Source organism: Staurois parvus, unplaced genomic scaffold (genome assembly GCF_062004578.1).
Source record: "Staurois parvus isolate SC_StPar_1 unplaced genomic scaffold, SC_StPar_1.0 ptg000562l, whole genome shotgun sequence".
Lineage (NCBI taxonomy): Eukaryota > Metazoa > Chordata > Amphibia > Anura > Ranidae > Staurois > Staurois parvus.
The window spans coordinates 13,869,282-13,885,371 of NW_028318358.1; the positions used below are offsets into that span (position 1 = coordinate 13,869,282).

At 42.0% G+C, this 16,090-nt stretch overlaps 2 protein-coding genes across 3 annotated transcripts in view; one reads left to right on the forward strand and one right to left on the reverse strand.

Annotated features, from left to right (window-relative positions):
• The window catches only part of LOC149450865 (hydroperoxide isomerase ALOXE3-like), a 204,431-nt gene extending 191,950 nt beyond the window's left edge, over window positions 1–12,481 (reverse strand). Inside the window, exon 1 of the mRNA XM_089691500.1 lies at window positions 12,362–12,481. The gene's annotated coding sequence lies outside the window, so the exon portion shown is untranslated. The remainder of the gene's footprint in view (window positions 1–12,361) is intronic.
• LOC149450866 (uncharacterized) lies at window positions 2,588–12,861 on the forward strand. Of its 2 annotated transcripts, none has more exons than XM_089691502.1 (2): window positions 2,588–2,762; window positions 10,533–12,861. In XM_089691502.1, exon 2 carries the CDS (start codon window positions 10,534–10,536, stop codon window positions 11,362–11,364), a length of 831 nt encoding a protein of 276 aa, XP_089547628.1. In that variant the 5' UTR covers window positions 2,588–2,762; window position 10,533; the 3' UTR covers window positions 11,365–12,861. The 2 variants fall into 2 exon arrangements, with proteins under 2 accessions (XP_089547628.1, XP_089547627.1); XM_089691501.1 differs by lacking the exon at window positions 2,588–2,762 and adding an exon at window positions 2,908–3,252.
• Window positions 12,862–16,090: the final 3,229 nt, after the last annotated feature.

Here is a 16,090-nt window from a genome sequence, read left to right on the forward strand (position 1 = left end):
CTGGGGATGTCAGTGGCAGTTAGTTCCCCCCCCCGTGTCAGAATGCCCGCCGCAGTCCCGCTATAAGTCGCTGATTGCCGCCATTACTAGTATAAAAAAAATACAAATAAAAATTCCAGTATATATACCGCCATTTCTAAACACTATAACTTTCATGTAAATCAATTAAATTTACTCGTATTGGGATTTTTTTTAGCAAAGACGTAGCAGAATACATTTTGGCCTAAATTTATGAAGAAATTTTATTTTTTACATTTGTTTTTACTGGACATGTTTTATAGCAAAAAGTCAAAAATATTTTTTTTTCAAAACTGTCAGTCTTTTTTTGTTTACAGCGCAAAAAATAACACACAGGTGATCAAATACCACAGAGAGAAAGCTCTATTTGCGGGGAAAAAAGGACATAAATGTCATTTACGTATAGCATTGCACAACCGTGCAATTGTCAAAGTAAAGCAGCGCCGTATCACAAAAAATGGCCTGGTCAGGAAGGGGGGTAAATCCTCTGGAGGGCAAGTGGTTAACTATAAACAGATGAGCTGTAAAGACTTTCAGATCGTGTCCTATGGAGATTTGTGGGTACCGTAGATTTCTGCGACATCACAGAAACACACAATTTTAAGACTTGACATGTTTGGGATCTATTTACTCAATGCAACCTTACCTTTTATATTTTATTAACAAATGGGGTATTACAGTTGCAAGAAAAAGTATGTGAACCCCTTGGGATTACGTGGAGTTTTGCATGAATTGGGCATAAAATGTGCTCTGAGCGTCATCTAAGTCACAACAATAGAAGAACACAGTCTGCTGAACATAATACTACCCAAACATTAGATGTTGCCATGGTTTAATTGCACATAACATGTAAACAATCACAGTGCAGGGAGGAAAACGTACATGAGGCCCTAGCTTAATGACTTCTCCCAGAGCTAATTGGAGCAAAGAGTGAGCCAACCTTGACTCCAATCAGTGTGATGATATTGGATGTGTTGCTGACAGCTGTCCTGCCCTTAAAAAACACACACCTTTTTTGGGTTTACTGGTTTCAAGAAGCACTGTCTGATGTGAACCATGCCTCACAGAAAAGAGCTCTCAGAAGACCTACGATCAAGAATTGTTGACTTGCATGAAGCTGGAAAGGGTTACAAAAGTATCTCCAAAAGCCTTGATGTTCACGTGTCCACGGTAAGACAGTCTACAAATGGAGAAAGTTTAGCACTGTTGCTACTCTTCCTAGGCGTGGTCGTCCTGTAAAAATGACTGCAAGAGCACAGCGCAGAATGCTGCATGAGGTAAAGAAGAATCCCAGAGTGTCAGCTAAAGACCTACAGAAATCTCTGGCACATGCTAACATTTTTGTTGACACATCTACAATAAGGAAAACATTAAACAAGAATGGAGTACATGGGAGGACACCACGGAGGAAGCCATCGCTGTCCAAAAAGAATATTGCAGCACGTTTGAAGTTTGCAAAAGAGCACCTGGATGTTCCACAGCACTACTGGCAAAATATACTGTGGACAGATGAAACCAAGATTGAGTTGTTTGGGAAGAACACACAACACTATGTGTGGAGAAAAAAAGGCACAACACACCAACGTCAACGCCTCATCCCCACTGTAAAACATGGCGGAGGGAGCATCATGGTTTGGGGCTGCTTTGCTGCCTCAGGGCCTGGACGGATTGTTGTCATTGATGGGAAAATGAATTCCAGAGTTTATCAAGACATTTTGCAGGAAAACGTACGACCATCTGTCCGCCAATTGAAGCTCGGCAGAGGATGGGTGATGCAACAGGACAATGACCCAAAGCATACAAGTAATTCAACAAAACAATGGCTGCAACAGCACAGAATACGCCTTCTGGAGTGGCCCAGTCAGAGTTCTGACCTCAACCTGATTGAAATGCTGTGGCATGACCTTAAGAGAGCGATTCACACCAGACATCCCAAGAATATTGCTACACTGAAACAGTTTTGTGAAGAGGAGTGGTCCAAAATGACTCCAGATCGTTGTGCAGGTCTGATCTGCAACTACAGGAAACGTTTGGTTGAGGTTATTGCTGCCAAAGGAGGGTCAACCAGTTATTAAGTCCAAAGGTTCACATACTTTTTCCTCCCTGCACTGTGAATGTTTACATGTTATGTGCAATTAAACCATGGCAACATCTAATGTTTGTGTAGTATTATGTTCAGCAGACTGTGTTCTTCTATTGTTGTGTCTTAGATGACGTTCAGAGAACATTTTATGCCCACTTCATGCAAAACTCCACGTAATCCCAAGGGGTTCACATACTTTTTCTTGCAACTGTATATCCTATACGTTGGCACTAAAAACTTTTTTTAGTCCTGAAAATTATGCGTTTGATTAACAGTTGCGCAAATATCACATAGCCTACAAAATTGCAACCACTACCTTTTTATTCTCCAGGGCCTCTGCTTTCAGGAAATATAACATGTTTTGGGGGTTTTAAGTAGTTTTCTGGCCAGAAATGCATTCTTGTACATGTGTGCAGAGATTGGTGCAGAGTTGAACTGGTTGGTCATTGAGTGTTCCGCCCCCAGTGGGCTCATCTCCGTACACCGCCCTGACAGGACCTCTCATCTTCTTGCACATTCCGCGGGCTCACGTCTACTCCTAGTGATCTGAGTGTGCTCCTCACTGATTGGCCTGACCGGAGCGCTCTGACCTCACTGCACTACAGAGCACCAACACTACCCGGAAACTGGGCACCTGGAGGGGCGGGTCTTACTGGAATCGGTAAGGAGAGGCTTGTCATTGAGGCGTGGCAATGCAACAGACTTGTGCTGGTGGGAAGTGATTATCAGCGGAAAGAGGCGGGAACATTAGCAAGAGGGCGGAATGGAGTAAGGTGAACAATCAAAGCGGAAGGTCCGAGAAGGGGAGTGGTTATCAGTTGGGCAGTAGAGGAAGAGGAGTGTCTATTAGGGAAAGGGCGTGGTAATTTCTGTGCGGTAAGGGGAGTGACTATGAGTGAGGAGATTCAGAATAGGAATTGGCTGTCAGTGGAGGGGCGGAAAGAGGAGTTGATGTTAGAGAAGAGGGAAGGAGCAATCAGAGGAAAGGGGAGTGGAGAGGCGGAGAATACTGTCCACTGATAGTGTAGAGGCGTGTCAATGATGAGAGGTGGGGCGCGGTAAATCTGAATGGGCGGTAGCAGGCATTGTAGATGGGCGTGGTCTCGCTGTGTATCAGTCCCGGTACAGGAGGCCGATGAAGGAGGTGAGAGGTAAGCACGGGGGATTGCGGGTGGTATTCCTCGCATGTTATGTTGTTGGCTTCTTGTCCTATACAGACCTGCACACATGGCTGCTGATAGGAAATCAAAGGGCATTGTCATTACTCTGTACTGCTGGTGGTCTGTTGGGATTAGTGTTAGAAGCTTCAGATGGAAGCTGCTCAGTGTAAACACAGAAGTGAGGCTTCTAATACTGACTCTCTATGAATAAAAATTGACTTCTTGGCTCATCACTAGGGTATGGTGTGTGGTACAAGTCCACATGTCCTGTAATCATTCATTGCTCTCACACTGATAGCAGGCCATGTCTGTCTGTACTGGGACAACGTTCCCTTACAGTGAAGGAAATAAATATTTGATCCCCTGCTAATTTTGAATGTTTGCCCACTCACAAAGAAATGATCAGTCTAAACATCAAATGGTAGGTGTATTGTAACACAGAGATAGAATAGCAACAAAAAATTCAAAAGAAATCCATGTCTAACAAATGATGCACTGATTTGCCTGTTCATGAGTGAAATAAGTATTTGATCCCCTATCATTCAGCAGGATTTCTGGCTACCAGGTGTGTTTCATACAGGTAACAAGCTGAGATTAGAAGCAGTCTCTTAAAGGGAGTGCTGATATTCTCATTTGTTACATGTATAAAAGACACCTGTCCACAGGAGCAATCAAACAATCAAATTCCAAACTCTCCACCATGGCAAAGACCAAAGAGCTGTCCAAGGATGTCAGGGACAAGATTGTAGACCTACACAAGGCTGGACTTGGCTACCAAACTATTGCCAAGCAGCTTGGTGAGAAGGTGACTACAGTTGGTGCAATCATTCGCAAATGGAAGAAAGAGAAAACAACTGTCAGTCTCCCTAGGTCTGGTGCACCATGCAAGATCTCACCTTGTGGAGTGTCAATGATCATGAGAACAGTGAGGAATCATCCCAGAACTACACGGGAGGATCTTGTCAATGATCTCCAGGCAGCTGGGACCACAGTCACCAGGAAAACAATTGGTAACACACTACGCTGACAAGGATTGAAATCCTGCAGTGCCCCCAAGGTCCCTCTGCTCAAGAAAGCACATGCAGGCCCGTCTGAAGTTTGCCACTGAACATCTGAATAATGCAGAGGAGAACTGGTTGAAAGTGTTGTTTTCAGATAAGACCAAAATCGAGCTCTTTGGCATCAACTCAACTCTCCGAGAAGGAGGAATGCTGCCTATGACCCCAAGAATACCATCCCAACTGTCAAACATGGTGGTGGAAACATTCTGCTTTGGGGGTGTTTTTCTGCTAAGGGGACAGGACAACTGCACTACATCAAAGGGATGATGGATGGGGCAATGTGTGATGGACGCGGCGTCAGACCCCAGCCCGAAGGACTAGCCAATCTACAACCGCGCTGTCACGTATGTAACAATGCCACACCCAGCTGCACCCTGCACAACGATTTTCCAGCTAATGGACCACAGATCGATGTACGGGCAGCTTGAATGCGCTTGTTACTGGGTCAGGTTAATTAAGCAATTAACCCTTCACACTGCCACCACCTCCTTTTTATACAGAGAAAGAGGAAACTCAGCAATACACTAGGATGATTGGTTAATTGACAGTATACCGCTATCTCTACAGACCGGTTATACAGAGGGTTAAACACTCATAGTGGCGTTCTTTTTAGAGGCAGGGATTCGTAAATTGCAATTAGGAGCTATAGAAACAATTCAACACTTTCAGAAAGTAAGATTTATTACCAAAAGGTTAAAAGGGTGCAGTACGAATATTTACAGACAGAAGATGTAACCAGTATGTATATGTGTGTGTGTGTGTGTGTGTGTGTGTGTGTATATATATATATATATATATATATATATATATATATATATATATATATATATATATATATACATACACACACACATGTATACAGAGCACAGCAAACAGATAACAGAAGTTTAGGGAAATAAGTACTTGCCAAATAAATGTCTGGGGTTAAGCAGTTTCAAGTCTGATGAGCTAAAAAAAAGGATTTTTGGTCTTGCACTTAGTTGCGATGGTCCAACAAGATTCTTGGTCAGCTAGATGGTACAGAGCCAACGTCCTCACTTGTCTGATTTAAACACAACGAACACTTCTTTTTCCTACTCAAAATCTCTGCCCACAATGGACAAGCCAAGCCTTATTTGGCAAAGAATTGTTAGGCAGAGACTCGGCATCATACGCTGGTTGCATTCCTGAGGGAGGGGAATGATGAGATACATGAAGCCTTCTCAATACAGTGAGCCTGTGCCTGGCTTTGTGTGCACCCCTCCCCCCTCAGGTGTTTGCATAGGAGTTTAAGAGAAATACCAAAATGCTGAAGTTTGGGGTAAAATGAAGAACCGCACTTCTCCCTGTGTGCAGGATTGTGACGCAATGTACTGTCAAATCTTGGGTGAGAACCTTCTTCCCTCAGCCAGGGCATTGAAAATGGGTCGTGGATGGGTGTTCCAGAATGACAATGACCCAAAACACATGGCCAAGGCAACAAAGGAGAGGCTCAAGAAGAAGCACATTAAGGTCCTGGAGTGGCCTAGCCAGTCTCCAGACCTTAATCCGATTGAAAATCTGTGGAGGGAGCTGAAAGTTCGAGTTGCCAAACATCAGCCACCAAACCTTAAGAACTTGGAGAGGATCTGCCAAGAGAAGTGGGCCAAAATCCCTCCTGAGATGTGTGCAAACCTGGTGGCCAACTACAGGAAACGTCTGACCTCTCTGATTGCTAACAAGGGATTTGCCACCAAGTGCTAAGTCATGTTTTGTGAAGGGGATCAAATACTTCTTTCCCTCATGAACATGCAAATCAGTGCATAATTTGTTAGACATGCATTTCTTTTGAATTTTGTGTTGCTATTCTGTCTCTCAGTGTTACAATACACCTACCATTCGATTTTTAGACTGATCATTTCTTAACTGCCACTGACATCCCCAGTTGCACTAATATAGTGATCAGCGCTATTGAAAAGCACTGACACTGTACTAATGACACTGGACAGGAAGGGGTTAACATCTGGGGTGATCAAAGGGTTAAATCCAGTTATGTAGGCAAGCTGCTTTGTATTGCTCTGCTGTGCAGAGCAATGCAAAGCAGCATTTTCATGCTGACGGGAGAGATCTGTATTGTTCACATACAGACCTTTCCCGTCAGCTCCACCAATAATCACAGAGTCCTGGCTGAGAATCGGTGACTGGGACCCGGTGATGGACATACCGAGGAGCCAATAGCAGCACGGGTAGGGAGCACACACCCCTTACCCGGAAATGCAAATCACAGGATTATATATGTGTGGTTTTGCACATCCGTGCTGCCCTGTAGCAGTGTTTCTGCTATAGGACAGTCAGGAAGCAGTTAAAATCAGTAACTCTTTTGCTAGAAATTTACCTAGAACCCCTAAACATATCATTTCTGAATGCAGAGGCCCTGTAGATAAAAAAAAATGGAGATCCCCCCTCTGCCCTCCAAGGCAACTAGTCGATCACAGAACACAGATCGGTTTGATTGGCTGGCTCCCTGGCAGGTATCGGCCAGAAAGACAAATATCCAAAACCAGAGGTGGCAAAATCCTTGACGTATTTGGCTTTATTCATTACAGAGGAGGGGGAAGAACAGATGTTCATCTTTCTCTGTGCTCAGCCAACCTAGCTGCTTGCAGCGGTCCTTGGTGGGATGGGAGAGCTCTGGAACAGCAGTGGGAGGCCCCTTTTCAAGCCCTGTAAAAGTGATTGAGGGGTGCTGTATAGCCACCTGGATCACTTTTACCTGAAAGCTAGTTGCCATCTGTAAAATGCGATACCAGGATCATGGCTGCAGCTGCAATCATCATCCTGATATAACCCCTTCTCCAATAGGATGTTTATATATGTACACTCTGTAGGATGGGGTTAAATGTAAACCTACATGGCCTGTAATCATTCATTGCTCTCAGACTGACAACAGGCCATATCTGTCTGTGCTGGAACAGTGGGGCACTGGTTCACCTGTGCATGGTAGCCAATCAGCTTCTAACCTGTTTGTTCAGTTAAACCCTGGCAAGAAAACCTGGAGGCTGATTGGTTTTTATGCAGAAGTGCACCAGATTTTGCGCTCTCCAGTTTTAGTACATTAACCCCAGTGGTCCTTTATTTCACATTCACAGGGAATCACAAAGAATGAAAAAAAAAGGTTTACAGTAGACCTTTGCAGACACATTTATCCTGATAGGCGAGGACCTGTAAAGTTTAATCATTTGAGTACCATGCCTGTAATACCCCTTTATTACCATGCCATTTTCAGTGCTGTGATAGTTTGACCGACAATTACTCCGTCATGCAAGGCTGTACCCAAATGAGTTTTATAATACAGGCGTACCTTGGTATACGAATGCCTCAGTTAACGTCATTTTCGGATTATGAAAATCCATTGAAAATAATGCCTCGGTTTATGTTTTTTTTTTTTTTTTGTTTTGTTTTTTTTTTTGTTTTTTTTGGAATGCGAACGGTTTAATTGGTTTTCAATGCATTTACAAATTTATTTTTTAATCATGTCCCTGTACAGTACTATGCCTTTTAAAGTGCACTTTATAAAGAGTTTTGAACAGATAAGACTTTATTTGACTTTTTTCTGACCTCTGGAACGCATTAATTGGTTTTCAGTGCATTTACAAATTCATTTTTAATCATGTCCCTGTACAGTATTTATGCCTTTAAACTGCACCTTATAAAGAGTTTTGAACAGATAAGACTTTTTTTTTTTTTTTTTACTTTTTTCTGACCTCTGGAACGGATTAATTGGTTTTCAATGCATTCCTATGGGAAACCACGTTTCGGTTTACAAATGTTTCACAATACGAAAAATCCTGCAGAACAAATAAAATGTGTAAACCGAGGTACGCCTGTATTATTGTTTTGAGACAAGTAGTTTTCTTTTGGTGGTATTTAATAACCACTGTTTTTTGTTTTTGTTTTTTTTACTTAGTAAATAAGAGAAAATGCCAGAATAGTATGAAAACCCCCAAAATAAAATTTTGTTTTGGAATGCAGCCAATGTGATCTCATATTTTGTTTTTGATTTTTATGCCACAATTTTTTGGAAATGAAGAAACATGCCAGTACTGAGGGAGTTAAACATAGAACTCGGTAAAGGTGCACTAGATGTAATAAAACAGAACTAAGTCCGTGGTCACACTGGATGCGAATTGGCATGCAATTTGCATGCCGTGCGACTTGCAAATTACATGCCAAATCGCACCCTATTATCCACAATTACAGCAGTCATAGCCGCACCGATTTCTAAAGTAGTACATGCACTATTTTGGTGCAATTTGCATAGACATCTGTGTCAGATCTTGCAAATCGCACCTGAAATCGGCTTGTCATCTGACTTTCAAAGTCGGGTTTGGTGTAAACCCATCAATTTAACAGTTATAAAAACAGGTATATTCCTGGCATTCTGAGAATGATAAATGTTACATTTGCATGTTCTCGCAAGTAAACTGTCAAACCATCAGATGGCTAGTGTCATAGCTGATCACATGTGCAGCACCATGGCAGTTGCAGATCAAACAGAGGCTAAGAAGGGAGCTTCCTTGGCTGAAAATGTTTCCTCCCACACTCCAAAGACATGCTGGTAGGTTAATTGGATCCTGTCTAAATTGGCCCTAGTATATGTATGTGTGAATGTACCCTTTGAGGGTTAGGGACTGATGTGAATGTACAATATATATATGTAAAGAACTGTGTAAATTAAGGGTGCTATATAAGTACCTGAAATAAAATAAAATTTTGTTCCACTTTAACATACATATCATATGCAGTAGGAGGAGGAAGTGAAGGGGTAAGGTACTGGTTACATACAGTGGCAGGGTGGAGAAGAACGGATTAATATTCAGATGGACAGGATAAAGGAAGTGTGTGTGTGTGTAAAAATTAAACTCAGTTGAATTAAAATTAGTGTACATAATCACATTATAATCCCCCCCCCCCCTCCCAGACTGACAGTGCTGCTACCCAAAGGTGTCTCTTACTCCTCCTTCCAGGGTCTATGCACTCCAATGCAGGAGGTGTGTTACTGTCTGGATCATCAGTTGAAAAAGAGGGAAAATAAAAAAGCATAAAAAAAAAATTATGTAGCCACAACATCTAAGAATTAGTAAGTTGCAATATAATACATTTTTGCTTTTGGATTGAAAGTCGTTAAGTCTAGGTGTTTTTTTACCTTAATGTAACACACACACACACACGCCTTCATAGCACAGGGCTTGCTACGGTTTGAATTTCTGGACAATTTCAAAAGATATGTATGAAATTGGCATTGGGGGAGGTGCACCACCCACATCGGAGGATTGGGAGCTATACACCGTAGCCAACTGTGCCGGAGTCAGGTAGATCCTTTGCAGGAAGTTATAGTGGCTTAGATGATTCTTAGCTGACACAATAATCTAGTAAAAGGGGCTTCCCACACATAATACCAATCATCATTGTCCAAATTGGGGGCACCCACAAGCCAGGTATTTCCGCACGGTGTAAGCAACCAACCCACGTCGACAAACAACTGCTTATAAATAGTGGACAAATCTTTAGGCAGGGAGTCATCACGTAGTGGAGCCTTAAGATCACTAGATTATAAAAGAAGCCCCCCCCCCAAAACTGAGCCAGGAGTGCATGCCTGAATTGCACATTTTGTGTAACAGTTACTCTTTATAGCCTATTATACCCTTGATGCCCCCAATCTCCCCCCCCCCCCCCCCCTGCATTCAATATAAGCAGATCGACCTATAACTGTGCTTGATCTGATATTTGAAGACACAGCTGGCCGAGTTCTGACAGCTCAGAACCCAGACTTGCTCAGGGTAGAGGGCTTCTGCATTCAGACGTCATAGGGGAGGTTGAGGATTGGCACATTCCTGGTCTCCCACCACTCAGCATCCTGAAGGGTTTTTTTTTTTCTTGGATGTCCCAAGCTCTAAAGGAGTTAAAAGTGATCCTTGGAAACATATGGTTAGAGGGGGAGGGAGGGTGCCATGTTTACTGCTACATTAAAGTGATCAGGCGGCTGTACAGTCACCTGCATCAGTTTTATTCACATGGTGGCAACCCAGAAAACTAAATGTTAACAAAATCATGGCAAATACCCGTTAACCATTTTTGTGCTAATAAGCTCTAAAAAAAGACTAACGTGTCTGTCCAGCCAAGAGTGGGAATTTATCATAATTTTATTGTTTCATACTTTTATTACATTGTATGGGTTTTTTTTTCTCTCAGAATGCCCAACTGCATTGTGGAAGGATGTTCTTTTCGGTGGAGAAAGAAGGATCCAGATGTCGCTCTTCACGTATTTCCAAAGGACATGGAAATCATAAAAACATGGCTGTTGCACATTAATCAGGACTTTGGTGACCTGGATGAGTTTTGCCATAAAATTTTTAATAGTTCAAAAGGTACTTATCGCATTTGTTCACAACATTTTTCCCTAGATGCATATGAGATTCGAGGTATGGTGACTTTTTTAAAAAAGGATGCCATCCCTACTGTATTCCCTCAAGAAAAAATAGAATTACCAACTCGAAAAAGGAAAAAAAAGGATAATCCCACTTCACACTCTGAAGCTGATACATCTACCACAGTCAATATGCCATTCACTTCAACTGCTTTCTCCATGCCTGTTGAACTAGATATGCCATTGAATCCTAAAAGTCATTGTTTGGATTTAAGGACAACCCAGTCTGCAGCAACTTCTGCCCATTCATATAAAAATCCAGGACAACAATTTGACAAGGCTGTTCTTTACAAATGTAAACATTATAGATCACAAGCTACACGAACAATTGGTACCTCAATAGACTATTTTCCAGGACAAGTACATCAGTCTACACAGCTAAATAAACCAATGGGAACAAAAGATAAGAACTTGCAAACGAATCTAAAACCCCTGTACAGATCTGTTGGCATTCAGTGCAATCTTGATGACTTACCAAATCTTCCATCAAGGTCTCCGGTTACCAGGATTGGTGCAAGTAGACATTTTTCTTATGAAAACTGGACAAAGCTGCTACATTCCCAATCCTATGCTTGTTTTCATGACAACTGGCAATGATACGTTTCCCCTAATGTCATCCCTTTTCTAGCACAGGTTTAATGAAGCATTTAGGTCCCTGGAGTTCTTGTCTGATTGGTTAGGCTCCTTTCACATGGGGCAGAGTCAACCTGTAATCCGCTTGCTCAGCGAGGGATCTGTCCACTGAGCAGGTAGATGACAGGTCTGTGTACGCACCATTTATGCAGAGTGGACACGGACACAGCCTGCTTTGCTGTATGGGCAGTCAGATGTAAATGGATCGGCTGCACTCAGATGGAGGGGAATGGATCACCTTCTGTCTGTTTTTATCAGATCGGATTGGGTGTAAAAGCTAGGTGGGTATAAACAGAAAAGAGTCCATTTACACCTGCTGCTCTATAGAGCAGAGTGGAGGGTTCGATTGGCTCCGCCTGAGAAAGGGACAGGCAGACCCAACTTGGCAATGTGAAAAGATACTTTTCTGTTAGACTCCAAACATAAATGTTTCTCAACAAAGGGAACTGGTATATTGGAATTTTTATCTCCCTTTCCAAAGTAATTTGTAACACAGAATTTGATTTTAAAAAAGCGGTTTCTAAACCAAATGTCAAGCATTTTTCTGTTTAGCTTGCTCTGTATAATATGATTTGTTAGCACATAATACATTTTACATGACATTCCGTGACATTATTGAACAAATTGTGTAAGACAAGACAATTGATGGAATCCTTTTTTTGGTAAGACCATTAAATGATTTCTGTAGGTGTGGACCAAATCAGCATTGTGGTTAGCAGTTACTTAGAGCTATTCCTGTACAGAAGCTGTTTAAACTCATGCATTTTGTTGGTGAGACCCAAAGAGCTGTGCATCCTAGACAGCAGTTTTAACCTTCCTGTTGTACTGAATAGAATTTTCACTGCTGTCTGTCCCGAAGACCACACAGAAAGTGAGAGAAGACTTTACCAGTAGAGACACACAGCAAGCTATAGTTTTAAAAAAATGCTAATGAAAAAAAAAAGAAGCTAAAAATACTTACCTTAGTATTCTGATCGCTTCCTGTTGGTGATATCACTTGGGCTCACAGCAGGATCTTTGAAAAGTTCACAATCCCAAGACGGTATTTCAAACCCTCAACTTTCCCAGGATCTTGTGATGGGCACAAGACCAAGTGATGATAAAACCTTTGTTTGTATAAACCTGCCAGAAGCCAGAAAGTAAGGTAAGTATATTTTTCTTAAATACAAACAAAACCACCTGTGCTGTGTGTGAGAAACTATTTAAATTCCAAAATAATTTCATCAAAATAAATTACTTTGTGAAGATGTCTGTGTTCTGCCCCAAAATGTGTACAATTATACACTGTAATAACTAAATAATACATTCAAAAAGAGAGCAACACCTATTACCATTACTGGAAAACTACTCATATATCTCAATGTATAAAAAAAAAATCAGAACTGCAAACCCGTATAAATGTGCAAATATAAGCAAAGTGCATTAATTGCTGTTAAATAAAGTGCTGAATTAGTCCATAAAGTCTTGTGCTCTGTATACTTCTCTGACAACCTCCAGTGCTCCTCCATGTGCCCGCAGTGGGGTTCTCACTCACCAACATTTATTTTTTCATAAGTAGGTTAATATGAGCTAGTATTCAATTCTTTTCCACTGGTAGACTCCACTCTCCTTGACTTGCATAGCCTCCAGAGACTTTATAGCAGGGGTGTCCAAACTTTTTTCAAAGAGGGCCAGATTGGATGAAGTGAACATGGTGGAGGGCCGAACATTTTTCCGAACATTCTTTGAACCATTACAATTAAATGCAAATAAATTATTTTATGCCAAGTTAATTGCAAACGACATACTTTTCATTTCATAACATTAAGATCAACTGACAGCTGAGTTTTCACAATGTATTGAAAATAAATTAAAAAAAAACTTACCTGCACTAATGTGAAGGGTGAAAAAGGTAGCTGGAGCTGAAGTCTCTGCTCGGCAGCCGGGAGGGGAAGAGAAACACACTTCACGCTGGAAGCCCGGCCCTGACGTCACCACCCTCTGTCGCTCCCAGCGCGGCGCAGTCACGCATGCGCACTGCTCTCAAGCAGAAGACTGTCTGCCACAGAAGGGAGGGCGATGCGACAGCCGCATTTACACAGACCAGGGAGAACGCGCCGCAGTCAGGCATGCGCACTGCCCTTTGCTCTCAAGCAGAAGACTGTCTGCCATAGAAGGGAGGGCCACATTACACAGAGCAGGGAGGGCTGTTGGAGGGCCGTATTAAACCGACCCCCGGGCCGTAAATGGCCCGCGGGCCAGACTTTGGACATGCCTGCTTTATAGAAACAGGTTAACTCCGTGTTCTCATATGGTAACTTAAGACAGACCAGGGAAACCATCATAGTGCAGTAAGTTTATTAATAAAATCCCTAAAAGTGTTAAAAGTAATACACCCTTATAATTCTGTGTCCATTAGGCACCTGGAATGATCAACTGATACAATATCTAGAAAGCGCCACTGCTCCATGCCGCTGTGGAGCCAACGTTCACTTCAAATGGTGGAACTGAAGCCCTAAAATTGTAAATTATATATTAATTTCCATGTTATAATTCAATTATTTCTAGCTTCTATAAATCTGAAGTTTCTAAACTTTGTGAATATATCTACTGTTGTCGTTCTATGAAAAGAAAGTGAGAAATTGGCTGGTGGAAATGCAGTGGATGCAGTTTAGATTTTGCAAAGGTGTTTGATACTGTACTTCATAACCATTTCATCTATAAAATGAGGTCTGTTGAAGTTGGTGAAATTGTACATACGTTGATAGGAAACTGGTTACATGAATGGGCCAAAAGAGTAGTGATAAATGACTCATTCTCTTAATGTTCTAAAGTTGTGAGTGTTGGGCCCCAGGTTTCTGTCTTGGGCCCAATGCAGTTCAGTTTGTTTGTTAATGATATAGAGCTCAATTTCAGTGTTTGATGATAACAGATTATGCAGGGAAATAACTTCTTCACAGGATGTAGCATCATTACAGGAAGACCTTAGTAAAATAAGGAGTTGAGCAGCTACATGGCAGATGTGGTTCAATATTGAGAAATATATTAAAGTTATGCACTTGAGTGCCAAAAATACTCATGAAAAATACCCATTAGGTGGGGCTTCCATAGGATAATAAAAAATGGAAAAGAATCTGTGGGTGCTTGTAGATCACAGACTTGGCAATAGCATGAAATGCCAAACAACAGTTACAAAGTGAGTAAAATACTTAAAGGGCATGCATTCAACAGATAAATCAATAATTCTACGAAAATCACAAATTTAGGGTTATCGCATAACCGCAATAGAGGGGAAATCTTCCAATGGGGACATTCATTTTGGGAACTCTGGGGAACACCAGCGATTCCTGTTTTGGCTATGGGACAGGAAGTGAAATTTCCCCAGTGGGATACAGATGACAAAAATAGGGGAAAAAAAAACGGGTTTTAACCCTCCCTTACTCTATCCAAAAAAAATGCTTTTAGTTCTAGAGTAATTCTGCTGCCTTCAAGACATTGGAATAGCCCAGTATAACTCCTGTTACTCCCAGAATGCCTCAGTCTGTTGATAGGTTTGTTTTTTTTCTAGAAACATTTCTCGGTTGAGGTATCTCAATTTTTTTTTCTCTGGGCAAAAGGGTACTCTTCACGTCCGATTTATCTCCTTGATAAATTTGTCCAGGGTTTCGCGATGAAGATTTTCACCATCAAAGGGCATACACAAGAGGTGTTTCTTGCACTGACGTTTTGCAGACCAATGTATGAGGCAAAGGGTCCTCCACATGCGTACCAAAAAGAGGCCCATTCCGGATATTTGGCATTTAATATCCACAAGCCTTGTCAACACTATAGGGTAGGGCATGAGCTCCAGTTGCTGGAAGACTGAAGGATCTGTTAGGATATATCCACAATCCCAACACATAACCTTGGACCAGACAGCTAAGGGCTGGCAGATGGACATGTTTGCATGGGTCTTATAACGAGCTTCTAGCCTTTTATCCGCTGGGTCTTTAAACACAGGGATGTCCTCAACAGAGACAAAGTCCGATTATAACAACCCTATGGTGGAGGAGTTCCTTAAAGCGTAGACAGGTCCACAATGGCGACAGTCCACTCAATAAGAGGAGAGGACGTGGAAGCATGCTTGGGGTGAAGCTATGGCCACAATTTGTCTGTAAAAATTGACATAGTTGAGAATTACTTCATTAAAGGAGTTACAGGGTAGGGAACACTAAGGAGTGTTGCAGCTCACACAAAAAATGAACTCTCTATTATGGCTTTGAAGATTCTCCATTTGGATGCTTACTTGCATGTTCCCATATTCCTGGCACATCAACACTGCATCAAAGTGCATTTTTCTGTGCACATGCAACATTACCAGTTGATTACCCTTCCTTTTAGCCAGTCCACTGTGCCTTGAGCCTTCACTAAGGTGTTAGCCACTGTTCTTGCTCTGCTTCACTCTCAGGGCATCCCGATAGTGGGATATCTGGATGGCCTTCTGAAGGAACAGTCGTGCTCAGAAACTGTCCAATGGACTGTGCAAATACTACAGGTAGACCCTTAAGCTCTAGAAACCACAGCTGGAACCATGTCATTATTTAGTGTTTCTGGGCTTGTAACTTGGAAATGGCCCTGTGCAAGACTTTCCTTCTGGACAAACTCAAGACACTCTGCCCCAGCCAACCCCTCTGCTTTTGTATGAGGTTTCTGGGCTTAATGGAGAACTGCA

Bases quoted from the DNA above. Each gene is read 5' to 3' on its own strand.
- LOC149450866 (XM_089691501.1), top strand. From the start codon at position 3,170: ATGGGCGGTAGCAGGCATTGTAGATGGGCGTGGTCTCGCTGTGTATCA. The intron at 3,253-10,532 runs GTAAGCACGGGG...TTTTTCTCTCAG, and splicing joins GCCGATGAAGGAGGTGAGAG to AATGCCCAACTGCATTGTGG.